We start from the raw sequence: 16,268 nt of genomic DNA, 5'->3' as shown, positions 1-16,268 counted from the left end.
GCTTCAGGCTGCGGCCTTTCCTCCAACATGTGGAACACGACCCTGACAGCACCAGGCGTCCTCTTCCCATCGCTTTTACACCAAACACTGGTCCAAGTCACGGTAACAGGATGAGACTTGTCTTGTTTTCGTCTTACAAATACCTCCAAACCCAAGAACCTACTTGCGTTTTCAGATGCTCTGATAAAATGTCCTTCGTTGTTGCAACTGAATTAATTTTAGCGTGATCTGTTGCGGCACAGATCGGGCAAAGTGAGAAAAATGTGTATCAGATGGAGCCTTGTGGTCCCAGACGTCACACTGGAGGCTCTGTTAGCGTTAGCGTTAGCAGCAGTGACAGGAAATCCATGAATAGAGAGCGCGTCACGTACGGCACAGGAAGCCAAGGACGCGGAGGCTGAACGCTGTGCCTTCAGAAAAACCTGCCTCACGCAGCACTGAAAGGCTGTGTCTGAAGGGGTTCTGCGTGAAGCAGCACCGTCGCTCCACCACCACGGAGGCCGATCTGATCGAATGCAGGTTCACCCCCTGCGGAGTCTTTACATCCAGAGGTCGGTTCCTCCTGACACGTCCACATGGAACCCATTGGTTTCCACAGGGTGTCGGCCTGAGTTGTGACAGTTCAGGGTGGGAGTGAGCGGCGGCGCTAGAGACGAGTGGAGACACTTCAGAAATAATCGTGGGACAGAAAAAAAGGGAACTCTTTCATGTGTGTTGCTGCAGCAGTTCATAAAGCGGGCGGAGCCTTCGACTTTTAATGTGGACCCGAACATCAGATTCTACGTGATGTAACATGGGAGTTTTGAACTTTCCTGATCTGGAACAGCTCATTTTAGGCCTCAACTGGGTGAGAGGACAGGTCACCAGTCCATCACACACACACACACACACACACACACACACACACACACACACACACACACACACACACACACACACACACACACACACACACACACACACACACACAGAAGCCTGTGGCCGCTGCGTCTCCCAGTAAGCTGCTCGTGTTGGGACTGTGGGACCAGTGAACCCAGGACTGTCTCATCAGTGGTAACCAGTGCCAGGCTCTGTCTTCACACATGGCACCGTCTGGACCCCAATAAAGGAGGTTTCCCCTGAAAGGCTCCTCCATCGAGCCCGAGCTGAGGTTTCGAAACCCGCTACGTCCCAGAGGGAGAACTTGGCCTCCGTCCAGCACTTCAAACGAATGCAAACAGCCTTTTGCGCACATGCCACCTCTGCATGTGTCTCACACACAAAGATATGTGTGGATCCATCTGCAGCACATTTACTCCCTGTGTTTGATGTGTTTGCACAGCACTAAATTCCCAAGCAGCAGAGAACCCACAGAGGGTAACGCAGCCACGTGCTTCCACCTAGTGGATGAATATGATCCTTTCCTCGACCGTTAATGTTCTTTTAGAAACTGCCGCTAAGGTTTGAGTCATATTATTTTAATATACAATGAAAGGCAAAAACAAAGCTTATCTGTATTACTAGTGATAGTTTGAGACTGGAGGTGGACACAGTTGTGACCGGATTCATTTTACAGGACACACATGTAGATTTTAGTGTAAATGTTCCCTGCAGACAGCAAGCACTGTGGGTCCTCAACAGAGTGACCCACAAGTGCAGCGCAGACGCCGGTGTTTGATGGACAGATGTCTGTCTGGGAGTGGAGCTATTATTGTACAGTATCTGCTATAATTCATGCTTACATTACTGTTCATCCTGTTCTTTATGTGCAGCCAGCTACTTAGTGATGAACCGCATTCTGAGGGCTGATCTGGTGCTGCTGCGCTTGGAGCCGGTCCAGCGACAGTAACCACACACTCACTTGTTTTACACTGGATTCAAGCAACATGGCGCTGAATTAAAACCCTGTGATTGGGCTCGTGGCTCCATCAAACCGCTCTAACTGCAACATGTTGGTCTCTGGTGAAGGCACGAGGCTTCAACATGATGCTGTGTGTGTGTGTGTGTGTGTGTGTGTGTGTGTGTGTGTGTGTGTGTGTGTGTGTGTGTGTGTAAAGCAGAACAATTAGTCAAAAATAATATAATAATAATAATAATAATAATAATAATAATAATAATAATAATAATAATAATAATAATAATAATAATAATAATAATAATAATAATAATAATAATATAACCAACCTCTTGTTACAGGATAGAGTCATTGTATTAAAATACTGATGTTATTCACCAGTTTAAGTAGAAAAACAGATTTCAGCGTTGATGCTGTGGTTAGTCATGAGGACTTGTGCTGACGAGGAGACGTGTCTCCTGCATCACAGCTGATCACAGCTGGACCGTGGCTGATCTTCAAGAGGCTTTAAGTTAGTTTAGTGACGGAGCTGCTCGAATGAATGAACGGACGAGCACTTTTATTCTGGCTGCAAACCTTCAAGATGCCTTAAACTGAAGCTCAGGGGTCGATGAATCCACGCTACATTCCAACATGAAGGTGGTCTGTGTTCAGCAGCCTCTATCTTCTGATATGTGAAACCCTAAAAGGTCGGGCACAACCAACGCGATGAACAAAAGCGCTCTTGTCTAAAGAAGAAGCCAGAAAGACATATCTGCATTCAGCTGCATGAAAACAAGAATGGATTTAACAGCGAGTGTCCTTTATGACCTCCGTGACCAATTGACCAGTTAAAAACTAGAACGTCAGTTCATGAATGTCTGAACAACGTGAATCTCTCAACCACAAATATCTCCCAAAAAGTGATTCATAAAAACCGACTAGGTGTAATCCATTAGAATGTGCTCTCTGATACTAAAAGTGAGATACAGGATCATAGATTAACCTCCTTCACAAAAAATAAATAATAATAAAATACTGACTGAACTTGGAAAGAAAAAGAAACATCAACACTGACTCAGCTGTGTACACTTGAACACCCCACGCTGCCACACTCACACACACGCACGTACATGTACACACACACACACACACACACACACGTACATGTACACACACACACACACACGCACACACACGCACACGTACATGTACACACACACACACGTACATGTACACACACACACACACACACACACACACACACACACACACACACACACACACACACACACACACACACACACACACACTCGTCCTGACAAACTTTCTTTAAAGCGCTTGTTTAGCTTGAACTCTTGGACGCAGCTTTTTTCAGCCTTACTGACTCGTGCAGCTGATCAGAGTGAAATATCCTGAAATCTGCTTTTGTGGAACATGTTTGCTCCACATTCCACAGTGGCTTAGCGTCATGTAAGTACAATGACAACGAGCCCAGTACGCGTCCGTATCAGCGTAGCGTTGATGCTCTTACCTCCAACGCTGGCGGAGCCCTCATCTCTGTGAGTCCCAGCTCCACTTTCTCCTCGGCCGTCAGCTGCATTTTGGTGGCGCGTCGTGGCTTCAGGAGCTGATCAGAGTCCACGCTGGGAGCAAAGCGCAGACTGACCTAAGACGGCATCACCAGGAAAGCAGCGTAATCTCCTCTCAAACACTTCCAGTGTGTGGTGAACGCAGTCGTCCTCCCACAGAGCCTGACTTCCAGTCATGTGACCACTGCAGTGTGACAGAGAGGAGATGGACACATCACACGCAAACCTCTGATTGGTCACAGGTATTAATTAGGTCTGAGCGCTATGAAAAACTATGCTATGTTCCATTAAAGGTGTTCTAACTACAGTAAAAAATGATTTACATTGTTCACACGGACAACTTAAAGGTTTTTAGTAAACAAAGCCTTAGTTTTATGCCTGAAACACACAGCAACATGTTTACTGTGTTGCATCACCTTTCTGTTTTACTCTTTAACTGTTTGTCTGTGAGTCTCTCAGACGGTTCATGTTCTTCCTCAACGGCTGCTTCTGGCTTTTCCTCCTCATTAGCATTGTCTCCACGTGCTCTACCTGCAGCCCCCACCATCACAACAGCACCCACCCACTCATGCTTCGTATCAGTCATGCTTCCTACACTATAACTTAGGTTTCACGCTGCGGGTCTGTTCACATGCATCATTCATGTCACTTTCAAAGGGACCATTAATGCATCATCAGTCACAGATGTCTGATGTCTGCTTGTTGTTTAAGTGTTGTTGAAGAGGGATCCACTGTTTGAACTGAAAAGGCTCCTTGTCGCATCCTTGATTCACGTGATTAGAAGAGAGGAGAGGAGAGCGCTGACCCAAAAGCAAGCATCAAACAGCACCGCCTCAGAAGAGCTGGCAGTCAGAAAAGATGAGTGCTCCACGCACCCTTGTGACGCGACCAAACAACAGGAGTTCACAAAGCTGCAGCTTCCTTCTGTCTCAGAGCTCAGACGAAGCAGAACGAACAGAACCACAATGACCCGTTTGTGACGGAGGCTTTCTTTTCCCAGCGCTACATTTAATGATGCAGTTTCCTCCACTAGATGGCAGCATAACCTAGGCCATGACGTCACACTGTGGCTAAACCCACCTGAGCGACATACAACCAACCACTGAACCCAAAGCCCAAGAGCACAACAGCACAGTGGAACCTGCTGCTGTCCACACACTGAGGTTCCAGCTGTGGGTGAACAGACATGTATGTTGTTATGGACTGGACCCTTCTGAGAACCTCCCACCACAGACACTGTGTAGCCTGAAGCCGATCACTGTGCCACCTGGTGGATGAACGCAGCACTGCAGCAGAATCTATAGAGGTCAGCTAGGGTTAACAATGTCACATGTACAACCAAGGTTTACTGTGGACACACACACACACACACACACACACACACACACACACACACACACACACACACACACACACACACACACACACACACACACACACACACTGTCAGCTAGTATTGTACTGGTGTTTCTGCAGCAGCAGGGTGAGTTTCCCAGTGTAACCAGTCCCTGTTTGTGCAGCCCCCTTCACTGCTCATTACTAATACAGTGATTATCTGAGATGACTCTACACTGAGACCTCCTTTGTGTGCAGTCCAGCACACAGTGACCTCCATCGTTTTACTGTGCAGGTAGTGCTGTTCCAATGTTATAGCTAAAGAGGTGGGTCATCGGCCTCCACTACTTGTTATCAACTGACAAACAGCAAACATTTGGGTCGACCAACGCAGCTGATCAATTAGCCCATTCTCAACAATGTGGGGTGAGATAATGAACCATTAGCCATCAATCTATTAACTCAACCGCTAATCCTCAAAAGAGCCACAGGGGTCATTGGGTTAATGCTCCTCATAACTGGCCCCGCCTCTTGTTACAGCAGGTACAGTCTGATGATCCCTATCAACGAGCTCATCTAGTACTGCAGCGCTCGTCCTCTAACGGCTCTGCCTTTACTTAACTTGTGTGTGTGTGTGTGCGTGTGTGTGTGTGTGTGTGTGTGTGTGTGTGTGTGTGTGTGTGTGTGTGCGTGCATGTGTGCGTGGCTGTCATCACTGAGGATGTGCAGGCAGCTGCTGACCTGTGTGGTGACTGCCTTTTCCCTGTGTTGCACACACACACACACACACACACACACACACACACACACACACACACACACACACACACACACACACACACACACAGAGTGTCTCCATCTGCCTTGACCGCATGGAGACGAGGGTTTCGTCACAGCTGAGCTACGTTCAGGCGTCCCTGAACGTAGCTGTGAGGCTGGTGAACGCATCACAGGATTTAACGTGAGAGGGAACAAGCCAGCGATCAACACAGACTGACCCACATTTCAATGTTGGAGCCGTTTAGCAAACATTAACCAACTCAATACTCAATGAAAGGATCAGATCTGAGTGAAAGGATTCAAAGCAGAACTGAAGTGAAAACTGCTTCATTTTCTACAGAGGAAACACAAGGTGAAGCTCACAGACTGAGAGCAAAGACAATCCTGTTATTCTCAGCATCCCACATTAAAAGCTGAGTCCACTAAAGTAAATAAAGCTGCTTCAGTTTCTTTTTCTACGACATGAATAGACGCCATCACCCGAGCCTTTAGCTTTTCTTCTTCCTTGTCAGTCTTGTTCCCATGTCATTGGAATGAACATGTTACCTTAAAAACCATCATTAAAAGCAGGTGAAGAGAGAAGGTCTGATCACACTGCGTCCTCTGTCTCACTGCACATGCATCAGTCAGGAGGACTGTTTAGTGCACAGAACGCCTCCATACGACTGAGGGGAATGTTATATTCTACTGTGTCTGCCGTCGACCCCCCACCGTGACACTGTGCTACTGCACCTGACCGTTTCTTTCTCAATGAGCACAAGCACGAGCCCCAACGACGGCGTGTTCTCCTGCTGCAGGCTCTCACGTGTCACTGTCTCCCCTCCGCTTTAATCCAGCTGCTGTTTTCCAGCATGAGCAATAAAAAAGCTCGATGACCTCATCATTGGCTCAGCCCCCCCCCCCCCCCCCCCCCCCCCCAACACACACACAGGAAAACAGAGCAATGACGTATCTGTACCAAAGCTGATGCTTGTAACCACCTCTGTTGTTGTTAAAATATCACTATCATGCATGTGCACACAAACATTGCAGCTCTGTGCTTCTATATGAAACCTGCACGGCAACAGCTGGCACACAGCGAAACAGCTGCATGGTGAGCGTGAACAGGCACAGACAGAAAAGACAAAGGAGGATGGAGGCGAGAGGACGGGGGAAATGCGGACAGACAGTATGAGCGAGAGACAGAGACGTGGAATTAAGAATGGCTGCAGATTCATTCACAATTTCCTCCTCATTCAGATGGGCTCTGGGTGCAGTGGACAGCTGTGATCATCCTGTTATGTAAGCATCAGGGAGGAAGGAGGGAGGAGCCAAGGGGGTGAGGCGAGGTGAAGAACAGCTGAATGTGGAGACAGAAGCAGAGCGATGCACGCATTCTCTAACTGCTGGACCAGTCGGCGCTAACGCTGGGATGTGATTAATGCAGCCCCGCATCCACTCAGGATTAACATGACAGCTTCGTTCTTATGCTGTCACAGTGATGATGCTCAGAGAACCCCACAGTCACTTCCTTTCTTATTTAACAATGCAATGATTACGCACTGTCCCCTTTGTTGAATTTTTCTGGAACATAAAGTACAGAGGAATTTAGCTTTGGTGCAGGAAGGAACATTAGCTGTTCTCAGGTTAAACGAGCAAGAGGTGCTTCAGATAATGTCCATTCACATGAACCCGTGGGAGGTGTGTGTGAGGGGAGGTGATGAGTGTCGGAACAGAGAACCAAGCGAGCACGCGTTGTCCCCGAGCGTTCTGCGAAGTCAAACACCCAAAAGCAGGAAAAGAACAAAGGCAGACAAAGGTTCATCCTGGTTCAAAGTCACACGTCTAAAAGGAATCATGTTCAGCACTACACAAACTCTTGTACTTACATATGCGGACAAAATTGTTGGTTTTCCTGAATAAAGACATAAATCCCAACATTAAAAAATCAGACGTTGCTGTGATTCAACATTAGCAACTAACAAAAGCTGGACAACAATGTTATTTTGTTGAACACCGTTTCGAGGCAATGGTTGAAATCAAGCTGTCTACAACCATCACACGTGACAGGTATCGTGGCTCATTCCTTGTGAAGAGCCTTCCTCCTTCATCTACAGGAAGAGCAGCCACTGATGGACGCGACACTAGACCGGAGTCTGGCACCAGGCAACAGGCAGCCTGGAGAACACGGAGGACGGATTATTGCTGAGCAATAATGCAATCATGTGCTTTAGATGGTTAGCCGTAAACCCTCAGAGCGTCCCAGCAGCAACGCAGACCTATAGACTCTTCTTGTTTGGAACCTTTGAAACGTGGCTGCTGTAAAGACTCAGTGTCTTTACATCTGCTGAGCCGCAACAAAATGGAGGTTTAAGGGACCGAGGGGAGGGAAACGAAAGAATAGGAGGCAGGCGGAACGAGTAACCGAGATGATTCATCCATGATGACTGTAGCATCTTGCATAACTGCTCTGAGAATCCTTCCCGTTGCTTGAAAGCCAGCGCCCACAAAAACAGTGTTTTGTAACGCTCCCACTTCACCCTTTTTAAAGCCAGTCCTGCAGACACACTGACACCCTTTGTATGTCATCACTAACTATTAGCAGGCCCACGTGCTGCGTTCAGGTGGCTGCAGGTCAATGAGCTGGAATGGAGAGCCGAGGCGAGGTGCTCGAGGCCCAGTGGCAGCGATGCTGAGCTCGGCTCCTTCTCCTGCTGCTGCTCTGCTGCATGTGCGAATGGACGGATGGATGGAATGGAGCCGAGGACGCGTGTGGCGTCCTCGGTTCAGGCTTGGTGATGAGCTGCTCCAGTCACAGCACTGGTGGAAGCGAAGCTGCTACTGGGCTGCGTCGAGGACGGAGACGCAGAGCGGCAGATGGTGGTGGCGTTTGCAGGAGCCACTGGAAGTGGCAGCAGAGAGGACAGAGCGACGCTGAGGAGATCCACCATTTTCCTCCTATTTTATTCTCCGTCGCCACGGTTTGTGTTTTAGTTGAAACCATCACCTGAAGTCGAGTCCATCACAGTGCAGGAGCAGCTCACGGCCCCCCTCCTTCAAGCATGTGGCCTACTTGTGATGGTGACTCCCTCCCAAACAGGAACCTTTTACGTCACGATGCAACTCCCTGTTCCAGCAGAGCAAAATAAACGGCCGGTGGGAATGGATGAATCAGGCGCCTCCCTGCAGCACAGCACAGCTCCCTCCTCCCGTTTTCACCCCTACAGAACTCGTGCCTTATGCTGCTGTATCCTGGTTCCTACTCCTCCACTTTCCATGTAATTGTTCTCTATCACTCAGGTCATGACTGACTGAAATAACCAACTGTAAAGCATGACAACATGAATGAACACACACACAACAGCCCCCCCTCTGTTTTGTGACCTCTCACTAGAAATCACACGTAGGAGTGAAGACAAGCAGGCGAAGCCAACCTGCCGCATGGAGGTGGAACAGGAGGCAGAGAATGAGGCGTCGCACCGTGAACACTGTCCCACTTCCCACAAACAGACCTGCGACACTCACTCCACTGCTTCTGCTTCTGCTTTCCTTGCTTTTGCCCTTGTAAACGCATTATCAGCTGTTCCTGAGTGCCAGAGGAGCCGGAGTCAGACTGGACTGGCTCTTAGGCCTTGGCCTCCGTGATTGAAATGAGTGATGGGAGTCATTGCTTTGGGGGCAGAATAAAGGAGGATTCAAACTACAGTACCTGTCGTGTGCATTTGTGTAGTACTTCAACCACTGGTATTTAGAATTCAACAAGAAGATCCTTAATCTGACTGAGTTGGTGTCTGGCAACGTAATCAGGTCCCAAAGCACTGCTGTTACACAAACAGACATGCTGCAGCTTTTAAAGTATTAATAGGAAGATAGGTCTGAAGTGTTTCAGGCATTAGGCAGCGTCGGAGGCCACAGCAAGACGCCCTCATCTATAATTCCACACTTTGTTTGTTCATTCTTAAATCTTACATATGTGCCCATGAAGTCATGAATGCACGAACTGCAGAGATGAACCATGAATGTTTCATTAGGATTCTGGGAACAAACGTTACGTGATGCTCAACCTGCGAGAGTCTAAACTTACAGGAAGTTTTGATGTCATAATTGTTGGAGTTTGTTGAGAAGTATGATTTTCTCCTACATGATCCTGTCATTCATTAGCTCTGGAACAGACAGACAGAGTGAGTTTCCAGTGGAAGGAGCGGATCCTGCTGTGACGCTGTGCAGAGGTCACATTATTGAAGGTAACACTTACAGCCTGACAGCTGCAGGTAAGCAGTTGTTTTGTCATGGATTTAAAGGTGTGGTAGCACAAAGCCAGGTGTTTTCAGGATCCTAAACCCAGAACAATGAAGGTGATCCTCTAAAATAAAGTGTTACACAATTTCCTCAGTTATCCCACACATCTGCTATTTACAGTATCTTTTATGAGTAATGTGCTGTGAAAGAAGAGCCCAATAATTACAGGCGTTCACAGACTGTGTGCACAACGTATCTGACAAAAGTCGCAGGAAGTTTGAGGTCACTAATTGTGCTTGAATCGCTCCTAAAGATCAGAGGATGACAGCAGGAAACCCAGGGTTGGGCTCAGACACGCACAACCAGCACAGAGGCTCATCACCAAGTCTGACCACAGATCAGTAGGAGCGCGCTCATTTCACAGTCTCACTGTTGATTCGGGCGCGTCAGAGCAGCTGGAGACAGAGGCCAAGCAAGCGGCTCGGCACCTCAGCTCCCACAGCAGCACGTCATTAAAAAGCCATGAGACACTTCTTCCTCCTCTCACAAGCTGCCGTCAGAGCAGAAGTCTGAAGAACCGGCCTCGTCGAGAGCCAGGAGGCTAAATTATGTATGGACACATCATTCACCAAAGTGCCCTCAGGAAAGTCCACGTCACCGAGGTCCAACTGTTAACTGTGTGACACGAATCCAAACAGCAACATAATAAACATAATAAGCAAAACTAGATGTGTCCAACATCCAGCACCTTCTGGTGAATGTTTAAAGGTGATAAAATGCATATCTACGCTCACTAATATCAATAATCTCCATGCAGAGCTCTGTTCAACAAGATGAACAAAGTCCTATATATTGTGATAGGAAGGAACAACGCTGAGCTTCGTTTTATTGGTGTGTGGAATTTCTAATTTATGACTCAACCTCACTGAGCGCTGTTCAAACTTGCAGGTCAGAGAAGCTGTTTGCTCAACATTACTTCATAATAAGTGTGATTAAAGGCACATTATACAGAAAATGACTCATCCGACATGTTTGAAGTCGTGTGCGCAGTGATTCCGTTTTTCCATCTTTTAATTGTTGGCTTGTAGAAAATCTGATATGATTCATCGCTCCAAATCTCACTAAGATCATATCCTCATTTCCATACACTATAATTAGATAAGTGCAGGAGATTGCTGGGAGCAGTGGGTGGACAGAGGCTTTCATATGCATAATGCCCTGTTGTGAATCGATCTGAAGTTTGGCTGCAGCGTCACATTATTGTTCACTCACTAAAAACGGCTCAATTAACTGGATATTAATGTCTATAAGGATGAAATAGATGGTAGAAAACGTGCCACAGTCCCTCAAGGCCAGATGTCCATTTTTAACAAAGGTGCCGTGATTCAGCTTTACAAGAAGCTACAACAAGTAAATCAGAACCTGTGGCAGCGAAACAGGAAAGAAAATCTCTGAAGGTCAAGGAAGACAATGAGCAAAAAGGCGAAAATTCAGAGAGACACAGTAGATGAATAGAACAAATGATGCATCATTGTGTGTGTGCCCAGTAGAAACATGCTTCCTGCCTCTCTGTTGATCATCTACCCATGAAGACGCAGGTGAACATATGCAGCACACGACACATATATGAACACTTTACTGCAGCTTCACCCTGAAACCTGTAGTTTCTACTCACTATCATCCAAGACCTGCACATGTTAAGGTCTGGAAGGGTCTGACTCGGATTCTAACATCTGGCCACATCAAACTACTGGTTTCCGCTCACTGTGACTGATTAACGCCTGTAAACAGTCACATGCTGCAGCCACGTGGTGTCGTGAGTTGAGTGGACAACAGTTTCAACAGAAAGCGCCCACAAAACCGGTGCTTTATTCGGGTTCTGCCTTAATTGTTTGCTGTTTGCTGTAATCAGCGGTCGTAACCGACACTAAGTGTTAGTGGATTTTCCCCGGTTTGCAGCGGAGCGCAGGTTCCGAAGGTCACGTCTCTTATCACAGCATCAAGATCTGAGACGCGCCGCTTCCGCGCAGCGGTGATGATGTTGAGTCAGACTTGGATTAGGTCTGAGATCATCTGCGGGTGCGGTTAAATAGGTCAGTGACTGCACAATGTTCAAAAAGAGTTTGTGAATGAAACTAATGAAATGAAGTTAATAATCACTTTTGGAAGTTCAGTCACTGAAAGCTGATGCACCTTCACTCACCTGTAGAAGAGGAAGGCTGCTCACCTGTGTGTCACGGTGAAGAGCCAGTAAACAGGCCTCAGGGTTTCACACCAGCCTGCACGTTCTCCACAGCGAGCGTTTTTGTTAGATTCTAGATTTATTTCTACTCAACTCAACAGTTGCTGCAGGCTAGCAGCTAGTAGCAAGCTAGCAACGAGCTAGCAACAAGCTAGCAACGAGCTAGCAACAAGCTAGCAGCGAGCTAGCAGCGAGCCGCCCTGTACTGACATATGTTGCCCTTTTAGTCCGACCGCCTCTTTTTCTTCATTACGCAGCTGTAATGTTGTGTTAGCTGCTTCTGTAGTGGCATATTAATTATATATTTTTTGCTAAAACGACGAGGCTTATTTCCACCGGGTCAGTGGACGTGGTGTAATTCAGGAATTTGCCGCAGGCCATTTGGGGGGCGCTGTTTCGCCAGCGGTCAGCACCAGCACGGAACTACAGCAAATGAAGAATTTTGAATCTTTCCTTTAATAATGTGTGACGGTTTTTTTACAGTCTTGTCTTGTGACCTGTTAGTTAATGTTTGTACCATCAGCTATGTCCTTCAAATAGTATATGATATGATAGCAGATATAGTTTATCAAGGGTAAAAGTCTAAATCATTTGTATGCGCAAATTAAAAATTTAGACCATCAAATTACTTTTGTACTCATTTATGCACATGAAATATTAATCTATGGGCACATATTACTAATTAGCAGGGCAAATGTTCATGCAGCCCACACAGCCTGTGGACGGAGCCATATGTGAATGAATACCTGTATGTAATGACATAGACCCAAAGGTTTAAAAAACAACACAAACGTTTCAGTTGCAACAAGATGCGTTTGTGTTTGAAAGATCTGGAACAAGAACAGAAACGGACGGAAGCGCAGGCGTTTCATAAGTCGTCTTTCTTTATATATATTTATACTTTATATAAATCTAATTTCTATGGGATAAAACCGTCATTATCATACATCATTCTTTTGCTGCTGTGTGGTGAGTCACCAACAGGATCAAAGGTCGCTGAGAACTTCCCTAAGGAACGAACCTGCACTCTGCACTTATCAGGTGTGTGAGAAACTGCCCCCTCGGGTTCACACTGACCTTCTGAACTTCCTGTTGGGAAGAGCCCAGACTCCTCAGTGTTTACCAGGATACACAGGAATTTTTACAACATGAAAGGTCTGCTGGGAATTCCACCAGTGGGCCACTTGGAGGGGCAGGCATGTGAACCTGAGGCTCAGAGGTCAAGCAAATAAAGCCTTGTGGCAGGCGATGAGAAACAGGAATGTCAGCCTTTAATGCCTGTGCAATGAAGTAAACCTATTGTTGGGGTCTCATGTATTTGTTTATTCACTGCTGAATTTGATGAATAATGTAAAAGTCACTTGATTGATGAGGTTGTTTATTTGTAAATTTACCAACTTGTTTTGTTGTGTCCTGTGTTGTATAACATTACAGGAAGTCACAGCAACTGACACAAGTCAGTCTTCGTTAGGTTCAGTTCTAAAAGGAATTCGATGCATTAACATAATGTAATAATTATAGAGCAAACTTCACAGGAGTCCTACGCTGAGCACACATGCACAGTGAGACATGCTTTTAGCCGAGCGGCGGTGTTTGCTGAGCAGTCATGTGAAGTGTTGTGGTTAATTTTGGCTTCCTCTCCGTGTCCCATGACATCCTGGAGGGCGGCGGTTCGAGCTGGGCTGGAAGTGGCTGAGCAGATAAACGCCCAGACGCCTGTGTGTGAGGCCGAGGCGGCTGCAGAGGGATCGCTGTGTTTCCTGATCCAGCAGAGACGTCTCAGACCCAACCCAGGTCCACTCCACAGCGGATGTGCCTCTTCGCTGGGCCCTGGCATTCTCCGGTTACTGAGTGCGCACGCAGACAGGTCCTTGTGCAGATCTCTTACATTTGTTCAGGCAGACAGGAAGTTCCTGTTGACATGAATGAACTGGTTTCTCAATAATGCAGGAGCTCAGGGGAGAACGGCTGCCTCTCTCTGAGGGCCATTACCTCAGCAACTGTCCTGTTTACGCTGTGTGTGTGTGTGTGTGTGTGTGTGTGTGTGTGTGTGTGTGGGGGGGGGGGGGGGGGGGGGGGGGGGGGGGGGGGTTGTTTTGTTAGGTGGATGCATTCATTCGTGTTTGCGTTCACTCTGCTCAGAGAGATGAGAAGAAGAATGAGGAGTGATCCTAAAAGACGTTCACAAGTAGAGGACGCATGGCAGCAGAGCTACAGCTATGGACAAAAACACAACAATATACAATAACACAACACTGCACATAGTCCCATCTTCAGGTCAGGTCTGCTGTGGTTTTTTAAACCTGCTTACTTGACTGTAGTTCTTGTGTCCAACTGAACCAGGTTGATAGAAAGTCCTTCATAATGTGTTGCTAGGAAACAACACTCCAGTCCTTTGCTTTGTGATTGGATCATCACAAGCTGCTACATACAACAGATAATTCACATTATATGTCACATGAATTTGTTTTCTATACAGGAAGGATTTAGTTTAATGTACTTTTCTCCATTTTATTTTTATTTGTGACTAAGTTTGTAAAGACATTTATGTGCTATAACTCAGAATGACAACGCTGCTACAGGTGGCATTGAGATGTGAGTCTTCATCAGCTCCTCCTCGCTCTAAGTGGGTCGTATATTTGGGACAGCTGTCGGGGGTTAGAACGGCTCATTCATTTTGTTTCCTGGCACCTACGTTCTACAAACCGAGTCCTTCAGCAGCCAATAAAGCTCTGAACGGCCCCGGTGGATGTGCAGTTACCCTGGTTACAAAGCACAATATGGTAAATAAATGTAAACTGCATTTTCCAGAGAAAGTGTGAAGTAGATTAGAAGAAATGAGGCTCCTGAGAAGCTCAAAGGTTCAGGTTTCCAGTCAGATGCCAACGTCGTTGTGGTTCTCATAATGTGACGACATGGACCTGTCGGTTCCTGCTTCCTGTTCCACCGTCTGCTGTAGGGTTCTGAGGCGTTCTCCTCAGTGTGGAAGCTGAGTGAGCGTCGTGTTCCTCAGCTGGAGAGTGAATGGCAGGTCATTAGGACCACGTGTGCGTATCTCACAGGCCTGTTGTAAATGTGCCATGTTATCTGAGCAGAGCAAACAAGCCCAACTGTACAAACGCTGTGGTTCGGCCATGAATGCCGGGCTGGAGCCGCTCCCCTCCGCACGCCGCTGCGCGGCCGCGCCGCCGCTACTTCTCCCTCCTAGACGCCTCTTTTGAAGTCGTCCCCCGCAGCCGTCCACCATTAGCAGCTCCCATCTGCTGCCACAGCGCCTTCATTACCAGCCACTGCTGCTGCCACGCTAGGGGAAATCAGCACGCTAGCGTAGCGGCGGCGCCTCGTGAACCCCCACCCGCCACCCCCCAAACCCCCACCCCCCAGGCCCCTTTCCATTTTCCTTAATTAGCCGGCGGCTCTGGGCTTTTATTGACCTGAAACATCCTTTCACCTCATTCCTCGTCGCCGGCTCCACCAGCGCAGTGAAAAAAGGATCCCACAGAGAAACACAGAACTCACTGGATGATTAGAGGCTCAACGTTTGGATTTCATTACACTTTCTGTCACATCTGTCTCTCTGGAATGTTTATGGGATCTTTTGTTGCTTCATCACTGCTGTGAAAGTACATTTATTAAATTTGCAGTAGAATCTTTGTCATTTTAAAACATGACCCAACTTTTGAACTCGGAGCTTTCGCCTCATCCCGTCGTACGTTTGAGGAGCAGATTGAAGGCGCAGGTTCAGTGACGGAACGTTTCCCCACGTTGCTCCTGCAGCACGCGCTGGCCTTCATATGAGCTGGTGAGCAGCTGTCCTGCTCCCGCTGGGTGACTTCCTCTCAGCGTGGCTGTAAGCGGAGCTCCTGCAGCACAGGATCAAGCCCAGGTCAGCCAGGTTCTCGTTTGCAGGGTCGTACGCGGGCGGCTTTAATGTTGGATTCAAACCGAGGCCACGACGATGGCGTCGCAAACCTTTAGTTGATGATGTGTAATAAGAAAAACAGGCTTGAAACAGTAACAAAGAAGCGTGCAGCACATCACGCTATGGAACCACTTCCTCTGGACAGGACACAGTGAGGCTCACTCTGCTCAGGGCAGTGATCAGAATCACTCAGAGTCCAGAGACCGGGTCGGACCGGGTCAGAGCGGGGCCACGCGGCGTTTCCTCCAGCTCCTCACCGGCGCTGACGGCGCGTGAGAGCACAGCAGGAGGGCCTGAGGGCCGAGCGTTTCCTCACGCAGCCTCTGGACCCGGTGAGAGGTGTCAGAGACGCGCCGGCGCCTCTGT

General features: G+C 47.7%; 1 protein-coding gene and 1 long non-coding RNA gene across 2 annotated transcripts in view; one reads left to right on the top strand and one right to left on the bottom strand.

Moving 5' to 3' along the window:
• The window catches only part of si:dkey-106n21.1 (solute carrier family 23 member 2), a 17,997-nt gene extending 14,413 nt beyond the window's left edge, over window positions 1–3,584 (bottom strand). The window contains exon 1 of the mRNA XM_029154074.3: window positions 3,348–3,584. Within this exon, the coding sequence (XP_029009907.1) occupies window positions 3,348–3,416 (69 nt within the window). The 5' untranslated portion in view covers window positions 3,417–3,584. The remainder of the gene's footprint in view (window positions 1–3,347) is intronic.
• An 8,113-nt stretch (window positions 3,585–11,697) lies between these two features.
• On the top strand, window positions 11,698–15,158 carry LOC114857549 (uncharacterized). Its single transcript, XR_003786245.3, has 3 exons — window positions 11,698–11,831; window positions 13,644–13,847; window positions 14,084–15,158. It is a non-coding gene; the product is annotated as an uncharacterized LOC114857549 (long non-coding RNA).
• Window positions 15,159–16,268: the final 1,110 nt, after the last annotated feature.

The sequence above is a fragment of the Betta splendens genome, chromosome 6 (genome assembly GCF_900634795.4).
Source record: "Betta splendens chromosome 6, fBetSpl5.4, whole genome shotgun sequence".
NCBI lineage: Eukaryota > Metazoa > Chordata > Actinopteri > Anabantiformes > Osphronemidae > Betta > Betta splendens.
Note: the sequence above shows the minus strand (reverse complement) of the source record. Positions and strands in the feature narration are given on the sequence as shown.